Genomic DNA, 18,318 nt, shown 5'->3' on the forward strand with positions numbered 1-18,318 from the left:
GATGCAGAGAAGTTAATTCATGCATTCATGACGTCAAGACTTGTTTATTATAATGCAGTATTAAATGGCTGCCCTGTGGGCCTAATACAAAAACTCCAGCTAGTTCAAAAGGCAGCAGCTCGAGTTCTTACACAAACTAAGAAGTATGAACATATTAGCCCGGTTCTATCAACATTGCTCTGGTTACCTGTTAAGCAACGCATTAACTTTAAAATCTTACTGAAGCCCTACACGGTTTAGCTCCTCAGTACCTGAATGAGCTTCTCTTGTATTACAGTCCTTCACGTTCACTACATTCTCAGGGCTCCGATCAGTTGGTAACACCTAGAATTGCAAAATCAAGTGCGGGTGGTAGATCCTTTTCCTATCTAGCGCCTAAACTTTAGAACAGTCTTCCTTGTACTGTCTGGGAGGCAGACACACTCTGTCAGTTTAAATCTAGATTAAAGACGCATCTTTTCAACCTTGCATACACTACACTTCTATAATACAAATCCTCTGAGGGTTTAGGCTGCATTAGTTAGATCAACCGGAACCAGGAACACCTCCCATAACAACTGATGTACTTGCTACATCAAAGAGTGCAGAACAGTACTCTACTCTCAGCTGTCTTTTCTCATTGTTCCGAGGCTACCACAGCGAGCAGGATGCAGTCCATGGCCAGACCTGGTGGTAGAGCTGAGAGAGGGAAGCGGCGACCTGACCAGAGCTGAGATGGTAGAGCTGAAAGAGGGAAGCGGCGACCCGTGAAGTCTTCACTACAAAAATGTCAACTGCTATTAGATTATTAATGATAATATTAAACCTATTATCTTCCTTTTTACTATGTTTATTTTCTTTTTATTTAGCCTAGTTGTGCAAGCACTGTCGAGCTTATAGAGATGCTGCAGTTTTTGCCAGAGGGCAACTGGTTCCCCTGGTTGGGCCTGTGTTCTGCCAAGGTTTTTTTTTCTCCATTGGAGTTTGGGTTCCTCTCCACCGTTTGCATACTGTTTTGCACTGTTTGCCTGACCGGGGGGCTGCTGACATCATCTTTAGAATTTTGTATTTATTAATATAACTTTAAAATGTAACATTCTGCTTCATTTATTATTAGCGCTATGTAAATAAAGTTGACTTGACTTTTTCAAGATGTTTAATTATTTTGAGAACATAGTGTTTGACCATTTCAAATCAACATAAAATAGCATATTTATGACATATTTTGGGGTAAAACGGGATACTTACCAAAAAGTATGTAGAGTATTGTGTAAATAAAGCTGATAAAAAAAACAAAATACTCACCAGTAATGATGCCGTTTTTATCCACAGGTTCCTCCCAGCTCACTTTCAGAGACGTGTCCAAAATCTCTGTAAAACTCAGCCGACCAACAGGGCCTGGAACTAAACACACAAAAGTACAAACATGTTTGTTTATAAATGTCTGAATTAGGCTATTGCAAGCTTGTTTATTATCGACTAACACAAAGCTTATTTTTTACATGTGAAATAAATAAGACATTAGGTTATCAAATCAGTTTCCATGCGGGGACCGTAACAAAGGTCCCTTCAGACATAGCAAAACCTGACACGCACAAGCAAACACTCTTCCACTCCTTTGGTGCATTCTTTTCCCATTAACATTTCTCTTAAAAATTAGTCAAGCTAATTTCTCACTTGCAGTGTCACAGACGCCTAAAGACGTTGATATAATTATGTGGGCTTGACCCAGAGAGCAGTGTTTATGCTGGAGTCTGAGCAGTACTTTCATTTATGTGACTTTTGTAAGACATGCTGTAATTTGGTGTTTTATCATGCACAAACTAGTCCAGCGTACATCCATAGCAACAACACAATGAGATGCCAAGTAAAGGGCAAAAGCTGGGGGTCTGCTAAAGATATCATAAAAGCAATTTTCAAGTTAAATAAACAACAACAATTCTGCTTTATCTTTCTGTTAAGAGACGGATTAAAATAGTTCATGCAACAAGTACCTTTTTTTCTTGTTCTACTTTGTCTCTGATTTGCCATAAAGTAAATGAACATGTTAAAGGGATAGTTCACCCAAAAATGAAAATTCTGTCATCATTTAGTCATTCTCAGATTGTTCAAAACCTGTATAAATGCATTTGTTCTGCTGAACACAAAGGAAGATATTTGGAAGAATGTCAGTAACCAAACAGATCTCATCCCCCATTTACTGCCATAGTACAGAAAATAAATACTACGGGAGTTAATGCTTTGGTTACTGACATTCTTCCAAATATTTTCCTTTGTGTTCGGCAGAACAAAGAAATTTATAAAGGTTTGGAACAATCTGAGAGTGAGTAAATGATGACAGAATTTTCATTTTTGGGTGAACTGTCCCTTTAATGGCTGTGGTAAATTCCACAGATTAAGCACTTTGAGAAGTTGCTACTGCTTGGCCTAAATGTAATTGGGGAGTAGTAAGTGGTAATTTAGTGAACAATTTAATCCAAAGCAAATTACAGTACACTCATTACAGGAATAACCACCCTGTCCTTATGAAAGAAGTCACGAAATATGGAGATGTTTCAGAAGGACAACAGCGATATGGAAAATAATTGGAAAAACTGAAAATCACCGAGGTTTGGAAGGACACAAAAGCAACTAAACTACTCTTTTAATACAAGAGCACCAATCAGCTGATCTTTATAACCCTGAACCGCAGTTTAATAAAGTAACAGGATTCTTTGAGAAATGGAAGACGGGGTATGGACTATTACTCACTGTCCTCGTGTGTCTGCACCAGTTTGGGAGCACTGCGCGGTCCGTTCCCTGGAGTGGTGAAACACAGCACTGACGTCAAGTACCAGGTAAACTTTTTCAGACCGCTGATGTATCCGAGGTGACGTGTTCCGTGATAATCAGGGGTGATGGTCACGATGGTAACCTCCTCTGGTGAGCGCTCGGGCCAAGCCATTAGCTGCGGGTCAAACCAATGTCAGGCAAACACAACTCAAAATACCCTTTAATACTTTCATGGAAAAAATATGACAAAAACATCTCATAAATCAGATATGTAATGGTCTGCATCTGCTGTCTGGATCTGTTTTGTAGTTTTTGTAACGTACATAACATTATGTGTATTTGACCGGCAGTCAATTACATCAGTGGAGGAGAACAAAATGTACCTTGTAACCTTGATTTATGCCATTGATGAACTGTTGAGGTGGTGGATTCCAGGTAAATTCAATGGTGGTTGAGTTCACTGCCTTGGCTTCCACGCCTTGTGGGGGCGCCGTAGGAACTGGAAACAAGCACATACTGTGTATTCAGATCAAGAGATAAACTGCATTTCTGATAAAACAAGAAGCTTTCAACCCTCAAAGCCTTAATATTGACAGGCTGAGGGTCACAGTTCACAAATGAATTGACAAAACATAGGCCCAGCACTCCTTAAAGTGATAGTTCACCCAAAAATGAAAAGCCTTTCATTATTTACTCCCCCTCGTGTCAGCAGAACACAAAAGAAGATATTTTGAAGAAAGTTGGTAACCAAACAACACTGACCGCCATTGACTTCCATGTATGGACACAAACCATATTTTTCAAAATATCTTCTTTAGTGTTCCACAGAAGAAAAACGTCAAACAGGTTTTGAATCGTTTACATGAGGTAGAATAAACGTTCACCAATTTTTTTTTGGTGATCGAACAAATCTAAATACAGATGGCAGAAAGCCATAGCCATCACCTGAGAGATGTATTCATGGCTTCGAAGTCATGAGGTTTTAAGATTTGCAGTTGTGTTTATAGTAACTACCACAACAGTATAATGTATGTTAATATCATCCAATAAATCAAACCAGTAACAAGAGAATCGCAACTTTAGTTTAATTGGCTCATTTTATAATCTTCAAATCAGGACGCTGCAGTATTCACATTATATGGTAAGTAAAGAAGCAGCTGAATAACAAACTTTATATAAGCCAAAGCTCAACTAAACAATATCACAAGAGTTCTCATCTCTTCCACAGTCCTTGCTTGCTTTAAAGTAAGCTTTGTTGGTCTGTATTTCACATTTAAAAAGTCAGACACAAAACGAGACATTGTGCAAAACATGCTTTGTGGAATGGGTTGTGTACATTTATAAAACCCCTGTACAATTTGTACAAAACGCATATTCGCGAATGCCCAGCAAGAGATTTTGTCTGGGGCTCGTCTTCGCAGGTTGTCTTTCAAGCTTTGACTTATTTCCAATGAAACGACTATCTTTCAAAAGTCGGCCAATTATAGCTCGCTCTTAAAGCGGTGTAAACACTTTCATTATGCATCCGAGGCTCTGCTCTTCAGCTACCAGAGGTGCTGCTCCTCACCTCAAATCCCTCGCTGGGTAAAACGCCTGCTGTATGAAAAAGCACGTAGCACATTTATTTATTTTCCTTCAGAAAACAACTGAAAGAAGAAGTAAAAGTGACACTGTCTCTGTTGTACAGTTTAGCCCAAATGAATTTTGTCATCGCTTTCCCCCCCCCACATGTCATTTTAAACCCGTCTGACTTTTTTTACCTGTGAAGCACAGATAGAGAAAATCAAACCCTGAGCCGGTCGATGTTTTCCATGCAATTACAATGATTGGTGCCGAGGCATACAACAACCTTTTCACAGGATGTAAAAGCACCATAAAGGATGGCTTGTGTGTTATATTAAAAGCAGCTTTTGATAGCTTTCCGTGAGAAGATTGAAATTTACATCAATATTTAATCTTTACTTCTAGGAGAACTATCCCTCTCATGTCATCCAGGTTTCTAATTCCACTGCCTATTTTGTCTGAAATAGACGAGGGTCCTCAACGTGGAGTACCTCCATTTGCCGTTCCCTTGAAAATCAGACGAATCCAAAGACTTTGAATGGAGTCTTTTCTCGTCGAGGTGTAAATTCTATCTCAAGAGGTCTCACGGATAATGGACGTAATTGTTTCGAAGAGCATTAGCGTGAAAGTCAGCCCTCTGCGAAGAGGGGTCTAAAACAAATGCGGCGTCTACGCGGAGACCGGGTTGACCTCAGCGTGCCATGTAAACAAGTACTGCGTCAACCGGTTGAAAGCAGCACGCCTCCTGCCTCCCTTGATTAACTGATTAAAAGAAAGATGAAAACGCCGAGGCTGACAGAAGCAGCGAACTGCTCGTTCGGGAGCAAGCGGGTCTCACCTCCCTGCAGTGTATACTCGGTGACAGGCTGACTGAAGACGCCCAGGCCTGCCCCCGTGTATGCGGCCACCTGAATCTCATACTGGGTCCAGATGATGAGCTCTGCGATCAGACAGTAGTTGATCTCCGGGTTGGTGATGTTCTTCTGCTGGTACTCTCCGGGGAGACCGGCCAGCCGGTACCTGCATGAGAGGAATCGATGGGCAAACATTGAGCGACAACGATTTCTTCCAGGTCGCTGCTCTGTTAGAAGCCATTCCGCAGGCTAGATAATGATTAGCTACATGCTCTCTATCTTCACCAGGACATGGATTGTTTTAAATACATCACTGACGGAAGACTGCTATTAACAAGAGGGTAAATATTTACAAAGAGAGAGAGATCAAACACTGGTGATGAAATAAATAAGTCACACAATATCCACAGATACAGTATATTAAGTATATGTATGTTTAAATGTTGTTATATAGGATACTGAGAGGAAATGAGCTAATAGGATGATCTGAAAAACAAAGGTTGGTTTACCAACCAATTTTATACTCAACAAGTGGAAACACAATGTGGATTTTTCCTTTGAATTTCTAAGAAGCTCAAAGAATGACTGGCTAGCTCTAAATAATGCAAAAACAACATGTCTTGCTATCGTAGTCAGATTCACAAAGGAATGACACTTACAGGCGAGTTCTTTTATCAAACTGCTTTAAAAGAATGAAGGTATTTGTTTGAATCAGTTTGACATAACCTTCACAGAATGACCTTGCTAAGTTATTCAATTAAAATCTGATGTTAACATCTAAACCGCCAGTCATTACATTCAGTCATATCTGAACCACAGAGCGGTTTGTGAAACCGGCTATCATTTCTGACTGGCTGCTCATATCACAGCGTGTAAAGATAGATAAAATTTTCAAAGGTACGAGTACCAATATTTTTTTACCGATAAAAATTGACCAAACCTGTACCTGTATTATTTTGGTGAGGTGGCAATTTTCCAAGCACAACAGACTGAAACTAATAACTCTGCCTCAAAACACATTATGAAAAAAGAGCATTTTATGTGCTTGTCACAAACTTTCAAAGCACAAATTTCAGTCAGTTCTGTCACGCAAGGTATCGTTTTTTGGTATTGGTGTATCTATACAAGTATGAGTAAGAGTACATGAGCTTGGTATCGGTGCATCCCTTATTGATATGGTATTTTGACGTTTTTGTTGTAACATATGGTATTATAATTTCCTATTTAAAACAATAAACATTACACTTCCTACTGAAAAAACACCAGAGTCCTGATCAAAACACAACCGGAATTTTTTGGATTTAATTGTTGTAATGGGAATTGTATTGGTTTTAATGGAAATTATAATGGTGTCTTTTGGTATGTGATGGATTCTATTGGTGGGATGTCCCTGCTGAAAAAAATAGAAACCCAACAGAAACCATTACAGAAATTCTAATGGTTTACAATAAAATACCATTATGAACCATTAGCTTTTTCCATTAAAACCATTACAAAATGCCTTTCTGTGGTGTGTTTTGGGCATTATTCCAGTAGGATTTAACATCCCACCAATAGAATCCATCACACACCAGTAGAACCATCAGATACCAGTAGAACCATTACAGTTTCCATTTAAACCAATACAAATCCCTTTAAAACCAATAAAACCATTATAACTTCTTTAATGGTTTCTATTGATTTTTTCAGCAGGGTGGTTTCCCTGCTGAAAAAAACAATAGAAACCATTAAAGTTATAATGGTTTTAATGGTTTTAAAGGAATTTATATTGGGTTTAATGGAAACTATAATGGCGTCTACTGGTGTGTTATGGATTCTAATGGTGGTATGTTAAATCCTATTGGAATAATGCCCAAAACACACTACAAAAAGGAATTTTTAAAATAATTTTGATGAAAAAAAACCCAAATTATTCATAATGGTATTTTAATGGAAACCATTAGAATTTCTGTGATGGTTTCTATTGATTTTTCAGCAGGGAATATATGTTGATAACTGCTCAAACAAAAAACAAAAAAAAATGTTGAATGCACCTGAGAGCCACAGAATTGACACTTTCTGAAAGATGTGATTTATTAGGATGAGTTCTAATAACAAAGAACATACTGCAACAGCTTGGCTGAAATCACTCTTCTCTACTGAAACTATTAAAAATGGGACTCTACAGAATCAACAAGAATGGCATTTCCACTCATTACATCAGGCAATGTGTGTTGGTGTAACAAGCATGCATTACCTGAGGACGTATCCTCTTAAAACTCCATTCAGCTGAGGTTCTGGGGGCGGCTGCCACTGCACCATGATGGACTGATTGGTTCTGCCACTGGCTACGATATTTTTAGGTGGAGCACTGGGAGGTTCCTCCCTCAGCATCAATCTGGGGAGAAAACACAAGAACGGTACACCAAAATCACTTCTACGTCTTATTCAGCACTCCATCTACACTCAGCTTAGTCGAGTCTCTCCAGGGCACGACAATATGGCCTTGTAAGTGTTACCCTCTGGTCGGAAGTCCATTTGCCGACCTGACACACTGTCACATCCGCCCACATCAACAAAAGCTCTTACATGGTTTCTTGGAAAAAGGGCTTGCTACTTCGAGTACCCCAAGCCTTTGATATGTGGGGTCGCTGCTAATGGGTCAGCTGTATGGTTATATGCTGGCTAGGATGCACACTTGTCCAACACTGTGTTCATTGGCTAAGCACTCAGTAATTTAAGTGCTGCATTTCACACATTTGAATTACAAACACCAGCATTTGTTAGTATAAGACATAGTTTACTGCTTTTTCATGTCTGGTGAAGGTTTTTTCCTTCTCAGCGTGGGTCCATTTTAACCCAGTGGTACCTGCTGCCTTTCCTCTGAAGAAACAAACAAAACAACACTACTTTGGTTTTTATTCTGAGAAGGAAGAAGAAGTTATACTATAGCTTATTAAGGGTCTCAATTCTTATTTGAGGACTGAGATTGTGAAGTTTGAAAAATGCAATGACTCTGTTCAAACATGAAGCTACAAAAGACCATTACACAATTCACATCAAAACAAAATTAAAATCCAAATGAAAAAACAGAGTAAATTCACATTGAAAGTTCTGTTGATGCTGGTGATGTATTAAAAACAAACACCTACATGACATAAATACATTATGAAATACATTCCACAGTACTGCCCATTTATTCAAGCCTGTGGTCAACATTTGCAAAATGAAAACGAAAAATCTTTTCTTACTACTATTGAAAAAACTGATTTTTGCTAACTTAAAGCAATAGTTACTATAGCAATAATTTACTCACCATGATGTTTTCCCAGATGTGTATATGACTTTCTTTCTTTAGCCGAGTACAATTGAAGAACACAAAACTGGCTCTTTCTAGCTTTGTAGTACAATTTCATAGAGGCTACGTTTTTGAAACTGCATCTATCCATCATAACAATAATCCATACAACTCTGGGGGATAAAGCTGCAAACATTTTGAGCTTATTTATTTATTATTTATTGATACGTCACATATTAACATAAACTGACAACCCAGCAAGGTACTGTAAGTTGAAATAGGCAGCACATTGATAGCATTGAATTTTATTAGTACCCATGTGTCTCCTGACTAGCTCACATATGCATGTTTAAAACAACGGGAAGGTTTAAAAGCGCATGAAATGGCATTACAAAGCTAGAAAGAGCCCGGATATTATTTCCGGAAAGGGATAGTGAAAATGAAATGAAAATTATATCATGAATTACTCAACCTCAAGTTGTTCCAAACCTGTATAAAATTCTTTGTTCTGCTGAACGCAAAGAAAGATATTTGGAAGAATGTCAGCAACTGAGATTTCTGGGGCTCCATTGACTACCATAGTAGAAAAAAATTAAATGGTAGTCAATGGTGCCTCAGAATTGTTTGTTTAAATTCTTCAAAATATCTAATTTTGTGTTCAACCAAACAAAGAAATTTATACAGGTTTGGAACAACCTGAGGTTGAGTCAATGAAGACAGAATTTAAATTTTTGGGTAAACTATTCCTTTAACATAACTCCAGTTGTTTAACTAAAGAAAGGAAGTCATATCAGGGTGAGTAAATTATGAGATTTTCATATTTGGGTGAACTATTCCTTCAATATCCACTGTAATTAAATAAATAATCATGTTTACAGACGCTGGTTTCCAACTATATCAACCAGCAATGCTAACCAGCCCAAACATCAGGAGTACGGAAGCTCTGCGATCATCTGCAATGTCAAATGTGTCATAATCGCCCGTCTCTTCACTAGCGCTCATACAGTAAATGATTTCATGAACAATGTTCAATTCATACTGCCTAAAGAATGTGCTATTAGTTAATTAACCAAGTTTAAAAATGAATCAGCGCTGAATGCTTAATAACGTCCAGAGATTCATCCTGCCCTTTACCTTTCACGCTAATGGACTGTTAAATCTGCATTAAACTTTAACAGGATCATTGGGTCCTTTTAAATTTATCGTCAGTTTCGTCTTAAACCTCTGACCGCACTTGTTATTTCTTCCCGGAAGTCTATTTCATAATTAATGTCCTCTATAACCAATATCATGAAGCCTTCCTCAGACAGTGCTCCGTAAATCTGCCTAATCACCGCCGTAAGGAACGACTGCTCGATCGAACAGAGCTTTTCTGGCAATGCCCGAGCAGTATTTACACATTTGTTTTACGCGCTTGCGCTGTGCCACCAGCAGTTAAACATCTGCCTCCAAACATAAACAACCCCACTGAAGTGTCTATTAATTGGAGCGCGGGGCATTTTGCGTGAATGCGCGTGTAGGGGCTCGGGCGAAACGTCCTGCGGGGGGACTCGAAGATAAAAACCGTAAGATACATAAGGATAATTATTTATTAATGAGCTATGTTGGAGGACATTGTTCTGGCTTGTGATTGGATAGAATATTCATACCAAGCCCTCCTCCATCTGAGAATAAAACCAGTGGCAGATAAATAAGAACTGGCGAGATGGCTCATTATGGGATAGCTTCACCGCTGTGTTTTAATGGGCTTGTCATGCATTTACTGTTCCCTCTGCTTAATAAGTCCATCATGGACAGATGTGACAGGACTCTGAGAGAGATGCATGCACGGAAAGACTGATGGGACACTTCGGCCTCCGCGCTTTGTTTGGACACTTTAAGAAGAGTTGGTTAGTGAGGTTACAGTGAATTACAGACACATGCTGGTTCGTTTTTACTATTCAAACGAACTCATATCCATACAAACTAAATAAAAAAGGAAATAGGATCATGATGAGCACAATCTACTTGAGATGGTTATTCATGCTGATGCGATAGCAAAATGGTATAAATTGCTTTTAGCTGGCTGCGCTTGAATACGATTAACCAAATAAAGCCGTTCAATGTGCAATGTGAGCACATCGGGTGGAATTAAGCTATAATTGAGGTCAAACAAATGTTAAGAAGCTCCAATAGGTCTTTAAAGTGTAATGCGCTCTCCCATCATATTATACTCCACGTTAACCTAGATGAAGTTAATACGTTTCCAAAAACAATCAAACAAATATTGCATCCATATATTGGGCCCAAAAGTCAAAAAGTTGAATTTCGTAATTCGCCTCGCATGGAGAAACAGACACGCAAGCGTTACGCTACAAAAGCAGTTGTTGAGATAAGCCAAAGAGCATCGGTGGCAAAGAATAGATGGGAGTCAGGAGACACACGCTCACGCTTATGGCATCGTTTCCTTCAAAACGCTTGCTCATTAACTCTTTGCATGTGCTGGAATGCTTTCATTATTCATACAAACGTTCGTTTCATTGAGCCTGAAAATTCGTTTCATTTTTTGCTCACCTGAGGAGAAGGTTAAAGCAGCTATACAGTTATCTGAAAGCCGGGCTCAATGCGCGGCTAAATAAAACAGATTCATTTTAAAGCGAGACAACACCGTCGTCTTTTCTTCTGAAACAGAAATAGAGCGTTTTGCCACGTCTGGGGCAGATAAGACTCGCAGGAGCCTTTGGGAATGAGCGTCTGCCACCTGCATCAGCGGGCCCTATGAACTCACGGGTCTGATTAAACCGAGAGGTGAGAACACAGACCTGCCACTCGCGACCTGAGAGAGAGAAATCACAGCGTGTTGTGATTTCAGACACAGCAGGTCACACTGTGAACCGTGGGTGGAGGATCACTGACAAGATCCATATATAAACAAGGACAATCCTGACTTTGACAGCGTGATGGTCACAGTATTATGGGATGAAATAAGACAAGAATGAGGATTATTTTAACAGATCAAACAAAAGAATGCATATGTGTGCTGGTGTTGACAGGTTTAGTCTCTCACCTGTTGGTTTCGGAGCTGTACTGTCCTTTGCCCACCTGATTGACCGCACAGACTCTGAACTGGTATGAGCGGGCTGGGGTTAGTCCCTTCACCATGGCCCGGGTTGCTGTGGACTCCACGTCAGACAAGTACACTCTCCAAGGGGAATCTGGTACACAATTACACAAAGAACATTTTTACAAAACAAAGATTATACTATGCATTTCATATATGAAATATATGTTCTATTTGCACATATATTAAGGAGGCCATTTTCTAGATTTTTGTGACATTTCCTTGTTTTCCATATCTTAGTAAAGTATTCTTTAGAATGGTGGAATAATACTATTGGACCCACCTCTTGAAGTTTAAAATTAAACAGACCTTTGGTGCCACAGACTGTATGACTTTCATATTTTATTCACCCATGAAATTACGTTTTTGCATGTGAAATGACTATGTTATGACTACACAGTAATTAAAAAAGACAAAAAATCATGTTTCCGTCACATGACCCCTTTAACTGTTAAGCATTAACATCTAAATATTTATGCATATTATAATCAAACAGTGTTATCATTAATTTTTGTTCTAAGATATACGTTGACATATATTACAAGATTTGCATGCATGATTTGCAATTACATAACACGTCTTTTACATAGATTATTCATCCTCTCATAATTATATAATGCACTTGACTCTGGACATAAAAGCATTCAAGCTTATTATAATTACTAATGACACTTAATGAGCAGACTGTGTCACTTCAGATCTTTCAGAAAACAGACTTTCAAAACTTAAACAAGATCAATAATGAACAAAATATATAATAATTCAACTGTGTTAATCTTGCCCAGGTTACTTAAAAATAATAAAAAAGCAAGAACAAATAAAAGAAAGAGAAAGGAAGGAAGAAAGAAAGCTCAAAGTATCATTCAACTTTGTGATTTTCTTTCGTGACTTCAAAGCTAAACAATTAATCTGGAAATTCCATGCAAAGTTTTCATGAGATGCATCAAAACAGATCAGTTAAAAATAAAATTGTCATAATTCGCTCACCCTCACGCCATCCCAGATGTGCATGACTTCCTTCTTCAGCCAAACATTTTATATCAGTATAAGTCACTTTTATGTCCATGTATAGGTCCCAACTTGTTGAAGCTCCAAAAACATCCATCATTTTACTTCAAAAGACATTTAGTAACACACTAAAGTCGTTTGGATTATTTCAATGATGGATATGCTTTTTGAAGCTTCAACATGTTGAATCCTGTATGAGGACAAAAATCTTTGCACGTGTTGACGAAAGAAAGTCAAACACATCTGGCATGGCATGCATTAGGGTGAGTAAATGAAAACAGAATTTTCATTTTAAGGTTCTGAAACCATGGCAGAGAAGATGGAACCAGTGTCTTTGAAGGCAAAAATTGGAGTGTGTGAGAGAGAGGAGGTTTTTCTCTCTGGCCCTGATAGCTGTTTCTAATGGGACTTCCCAGGTCTATTAAAGCCCACAGCAGTAATCTTCACCTCCACTCCAACACATTCCTCACTGTCCTATTCCAGCCCGGGAAGATCAATCTATCTGGGTGGGTTTTCCCTGCTTTTGTACATCGTAGCGTTTTACACCACTGTCGAGGAGTGATGCTCTTAACTGGGATCAACTTGCCGTGTGTTGCTGAGACAGAGAGCAGCTGTGTGCTTGTTTTTGAAGTGCTCAACATTCAGATCTATTACAGCGGGATTGCGAATAAGATATTGAGCCAAATACAGATTATTTTTCACTGGGATGCCTCTAATATTTCACAGCTTTCAGAAATGTAAATGTGTATAAAAGGATTCTGTCCTAAAAACAAATGTCGTGATAGTGTGAGTGTGTTTGTCTGTATCTCACTGTTTTCTGAGAGCTCCACCACATAATGAAGGAGGGGGCTGTTTCCATCAAAGGGTCTCATCCAGGACAGATCCACGCTGCGGCTGTCGTTGGTGTTGAGGCTGGCCTGTAGGTTTCGGGGTGAGTGTGGTAGCTCGCTTTTAAAAGACACACACACACACACACACACACACACACACACACACACAAAAGAAAAAGTATTGATCTGAAAACAAGGCAGATGCACATCGAACAAAAACGCTACCAGTTCTGGACTTTATTGTGGTTTGGGTCTGTTGATGATTTTATCCCGGGAACTGCACCCTCCCCCCCCCAACAGGCCCTCCGGCCCATTTTTTAGATCCCCTCATACTTTTACCCCAACGGTCGTCTCTTCAGCGTTCAAAGAGATTCTGATTCCAAATTCAGCTCTCATCTCACAGCCAGACGGAGGCAGACAGTTATTTATGTTCATCTTGATATTTTGCCTCTGCGCTGGCTTTTTTATTTTATTGATTACTTTATTAATCATTTCTGGAGAGGATGGAGCTCCTGCTGAGACCAGGCGGTGAGCACCAACAGATGTGCTTGAGATGTTTGTTTTCTCCTCTAAATTAAACCCATGGAGAGAACCAGCGAAGCTTCAGATATCATCACACGCGCGTGTTCTTTCTAACTAGCAGGAAGGACTGTGAAGTTTCTACAGGTGTAAAAGAATTGACATCCCTTAGTGTACTGTACCGAAAGGTATAATGAGATTTCTTTGATTATATCGCTACAACACGCTAGAATCCAAACAAAAATGACTGCTGGAAAGTAATACAAGACATTTAATGAGGTTTAGGCACAAAATACACTTATTTTTAATGTACATTCTCTGCCTTAAAGTGTCATGACATTTTAAAGAAAAAGTTTAGCCCAAAATGAATTTGAATCCATTATTTACTCATCCTCATGTGATCTTAGGTGTATATGACTTTCTTTCTTAGCCAGGCACAATTTGAGTCATTTTAAAAGATGTCCTTCCCAAGAACAAATCTCATTGGCTCTCACTTGTTTCAGAACCTAAATCATTGTTGAGATATGTGAAGGTATTCGCGTGTAGTTTTCTCATCTATACATGTTCTATACATGTTCAAAGTCTGACAACCTACAGTATATGCTCAAAATATTAATCATACTCACAAACGTGTTGTTTCGCTTCAGAAGACATTTATAAACACAATGTGGTCGTATTGATTAGTTTTACGACTTTTTGGAGCTTCAAAAAATGGGCTAACTCTCCAATGCCATTACAAAGCTAGAAAGCGCCAGGACATCTTACAAAATTACTGAAGAGAGAAAGTCATATAAACCTTGGATAGCATGAGGTTAAGTAAATTAAGTGTAAACTGGTTATATTTGTGTTATTAGGAGCCATCTTGTTTTTCAAATTTAAGAAAACAGTTGAAACAACGTCATGAAATGTGCTGCAGAAATTAGTTCTGCAACAAAAACCTTTATTAATGAACCTAAATAAATCAAATAATATATGATATGATCATTTTAATACCTTACAGCATTTTGCTTAAAGGTCCAGTGTATGAAATTTAGCAAATTTAGCATTTAGTGTACGCCACCCTCCCTTTCGAAGCACTACAGTGGCTGACACAGGACTAAGATGTCATCACATTTTCACTTTTTTGCTGAAGGAGATAACATACATTTACGTAATGCGCTCTGTAGAGCAGTTTGTCCATTTATAGAGCTACTGTAGAACAAAATGGTGAATTCCATGTAAGGGGACCCGCGGTGTATATAGATAGAAATAGCTCATTTTATGGTAATAAAAACATAACGCTTCATTATGTAAGGTCTTTATATACCTCTGAACACATAGTTATGTATATTATATTACATTTCTGTCAATAGATCCTCCAAAAAATTACACATTGGACCTTTAATGCTAAAATGCCATAAACACCATTAGGTATTTTGTTTAAAAATGTTTAGATATTTTTACCTAAAAAAAGACAAGATCCTGATCTCGATTAGGATTAGCGCAGTGTAAACATACGTTTACATAAGTTTAGAGTACACTGGAAGTGAAATAAAACAGGTCTGTTAATTGCAGATGCAGTTGTGTTGAATAATCAGCATTAATTTTTTATGACAACGGCAGTGATCCCTGAAGATGTATTAGGCTGCAGTGAAGTCAGAGACACAATGGCTGGGTGACTTTAGCCGCTGGGGAATGTACTCCTGACAGCATCTGATGCCACAGCATCTTCTCACTTTAATGAGGAGCCAGAGAAGCCACACACATATAATGAGTCTCAGTTCCACACAACATTAGCCTCGTGAAATCTGCAAAAAATCCACGCGCGCGCCGGTTACTGCCGTCTTCCAGCGCTTCATTTTAGAAGGGATTTTATTCCCTTATCATATTGTGGCCAGGAGTAAAAAGCAAAGGCTTTTGGTGTTAAAATGTTTACGCCACCAAGATTCAGGTGTTATTTTGGGTTTAAGGATTCGCTCGGTGCGCGCGCTTCTGAAATGAAGTTTCAAACAGCCGGGCTGCAGAAATCTACCCACTCAAGAGACTGGACAAAAGGTCAAACGCTTTTTAAGAGATGGTCAGTGAATTTCTTTTCTGGATCGAGTTAGAAAAGCACTCTATCACATAAATATGCAACTAGCATTTGAAAGGCAGGCTTTAAAGGCAAAAAACATGGAAAGAGAATTCTCGCAAGCCCGTCATTTTATTAAATGAATGCCTTTTAAAGTTACAATTACAAGGCCTTTGATAAATATGAAAATTGCGGATAAGCCGTCGGAGTCCAGAAAGAAAGGTTACAGTGAAAAAAGGTTACTCGAGGAAAGGTCAGTCTGAACGCTCCTGCTGAGAGAAGCATTCGATTCAGATAGTGCATGTATGAAGATGCTATAGTGGGCCGAAGACACAAAAAGCCAAAAAAAGCAAAAAAATGAAGGCGTATAGTTTGATAAAGTACAGCGATCTGGAAAACAGAGGTATTTGTGACTTTCTGAAAGCACAATAAACTAGATTTCTACATCTTCTGATAAAAAATATGTGGCGCTTGTATGTACATATAGCACAAACACATAGAGAAAGCTACCTTAAGAGATCATGTAAAAATAAAAATTCTGTCATCATTGACTCATTTCATTTTAAACCTGTATGACTTTCAATTTTCTGCAGAACACAAAAGAAGATATTTTGAAGAATGTTGGTAACCAAACAACACTGGACCCCATTGACCTACATTGCATGGAAACAAAACCACTGAGACTTTTCTTAAAATATCTTCTTTTGTGTTCTGCAGAAAAATGAGTAATATACAAGTGTATAAATGATGACAATTTTTTTTTGGGGGGGGGGCTGAACGATCTCTTCAATATATACTGCATATATATATATATTTTTGTAAACATTTTCCAAACCTCCAGCTTCTACACAGAGTACATTTCACTCCTACATTCACATTCTCACATTCACACGCCAGCTAGTAGAATAATGACGCACTTCGTGCAACCGGAAGGTGACACGCATCCATCAACACACAGCATTAGGCAGACTACTGCTCAGAGACTAAGGGAGCCTGCGGTTAGACACTCACATGACCTCCAGACGGGCTGACTTGGAATCGTTGCCGGCCTGAGATATGACATCACAGGTATAGTCTCCGATGTCCCCGGACCAGGTTTGACTGATGTACAAGGTTCCCTCCTGCAGGTTAATACGCCCCCCTCTGGTCTGGCTCACTAGTTCCTCATCCTTTTTCCACACGTACCTGCCAAGCGAAGGAGACGGAAGAGATGGAAAACTCCATCAAAGTCAAGCTGACGGAGGGGGTGCGCTGGAAACAGCGCCGCCTCATTGCCTTGATTTCCAGCATATTAGTGCTGAATTAACTGTACAGCGTTACGGATTGCACTTTGAATCAACTTCAAGGCCTGTAGGCTGACACATTGAATTAAGATTACAATCAAACCTGGTGTGGAAAGAGAGAAGCAGGACCACCCAGAGAAGCTCGAGCGGCATCACTCACCTCACCGCCACACGGGGGTCGTGGGTCGCGGCACACTCCAAAATGGCCGTCGTCCCCTTGATGACACGTCTGTCTGTGGGAGGGCTGGATATGATGGTGCGACCTTGAGATAAACATAATAACAATGCTGTTCATCCACTTGATCATTTCTAAGAATCAAAGGACTCAGCTTCACTACATCACAGCCTTCTACGAACACCCGCTGAGACAACGCCGGTACTTTAAATGTGCTACTAACAAGACTGGAGACTGTAGACATTGTCTCGCAAACCTGTGCTGAGACGCTGCTTTACACGGCACAGTTTTATCATTCTATGCTGCAGGAGACTTTATTTGTTCAAAGGAAGGAAGTATGATGTAAGATTCAACGTTTCCTCTGGCACTGGTGCTCAACTTGGACCCTTTCCACCACAGAAATAGCAGTCTGAGCCAGTAAAATTAGCTCTGAACCGCCCCCCCCCCAAACCTGCTGATCTAGAACTTAAAAGCAGTAGCGGGTGCAGAATAATGTCCTCACAAAGTCACAAAAATCTAACACAAAACATAGCACCACTCGAACCAACCGCCCATGTATTATGAATAAGGTCAAACAGATCAGTCTATACTTTTCTTATTTTTTGTGGCTGTAATTTAGTCACTATATTTTCCCTGTTGGCGTGAGAAGTTTTTATAATTTATAATTGTATTAATTGTTTTTATAATTATATTTATTTAGGTATTTAGAGTGCACACACGCACACAATGACACTGAAATATAATAAACAGTATATAAATAAATGTATATATACAGTATATATACTGTACTGTATATAAATAAAATCAATAAATATATATTATATATATTGAAATGTATATAATAAATAAATATGAATATATTACACATGGATTATGATGGATACTGAAACAAAGAATTAAATCTAAAA

At 38.9% G+C, this 18,318-nt stretch overlaps 1 protein-coding gene across 1 annotated transcript in view; it reads right to left on the bottom strand.

The window, feature by feature from the left end:
* Positions 1–18,318, bottom strand: part of sdk1a (sidekick cell adhesion molecule 1a) — a 295,667-nt gene that overhangs the window by 65,608 nt on the left and 211,741 nt on the right. Inside the window, exons 13-21 of the mRNA XM_057345051.1 lie at positions 17,396–17,498; positions 16,964–17,137; positions 13,365–13,501; positions 11,492–11,639; positions 7,405–7,545; positions 5,153–5,334; positions 3,135–3,250; positions 2,731–2,926; positions 1,285–1,383 (exon numbers count right to left, since the gene is read on the bottom strand). Of these exons, the coding sequence (XP_057201034.1) occupies positions 1,285–1,383; positions 2,731–2,926; positions 3,135–3,250; positions 5,153–5,334; positions 7,405–7,545; positions 11,492–11,639; positions 13,365–13,501; positions 16,964–17,137; positions 17,396–17,498 (1,296 nt within the window). The remainder of the gene's footprint in view (positions 1–1,284; positions 1,384–2,730; positions 2,927–3,134; positions 3,251–5,152; positions 5,335–7,404; positions 7,546–11,491; positions 11,640–13,364; positions 13,502–16,963; positions 17,138–17,395; positions 17,499–18,318) is intronic.

Source organism: Triplophysa rosa, linkage group LG11, assembly GCF_024868665.1.
Source record: "Triplophysa rosa linkage group LG11, Trosa_1v2, whole genome shotgun sequence".
Lineage (NCBI taxonomy): Eukaryota > Metazoa > Chordata > Actinopteri > Cypriniformes > Nemacheilidae > Triplophysa > Triplophysa rosa.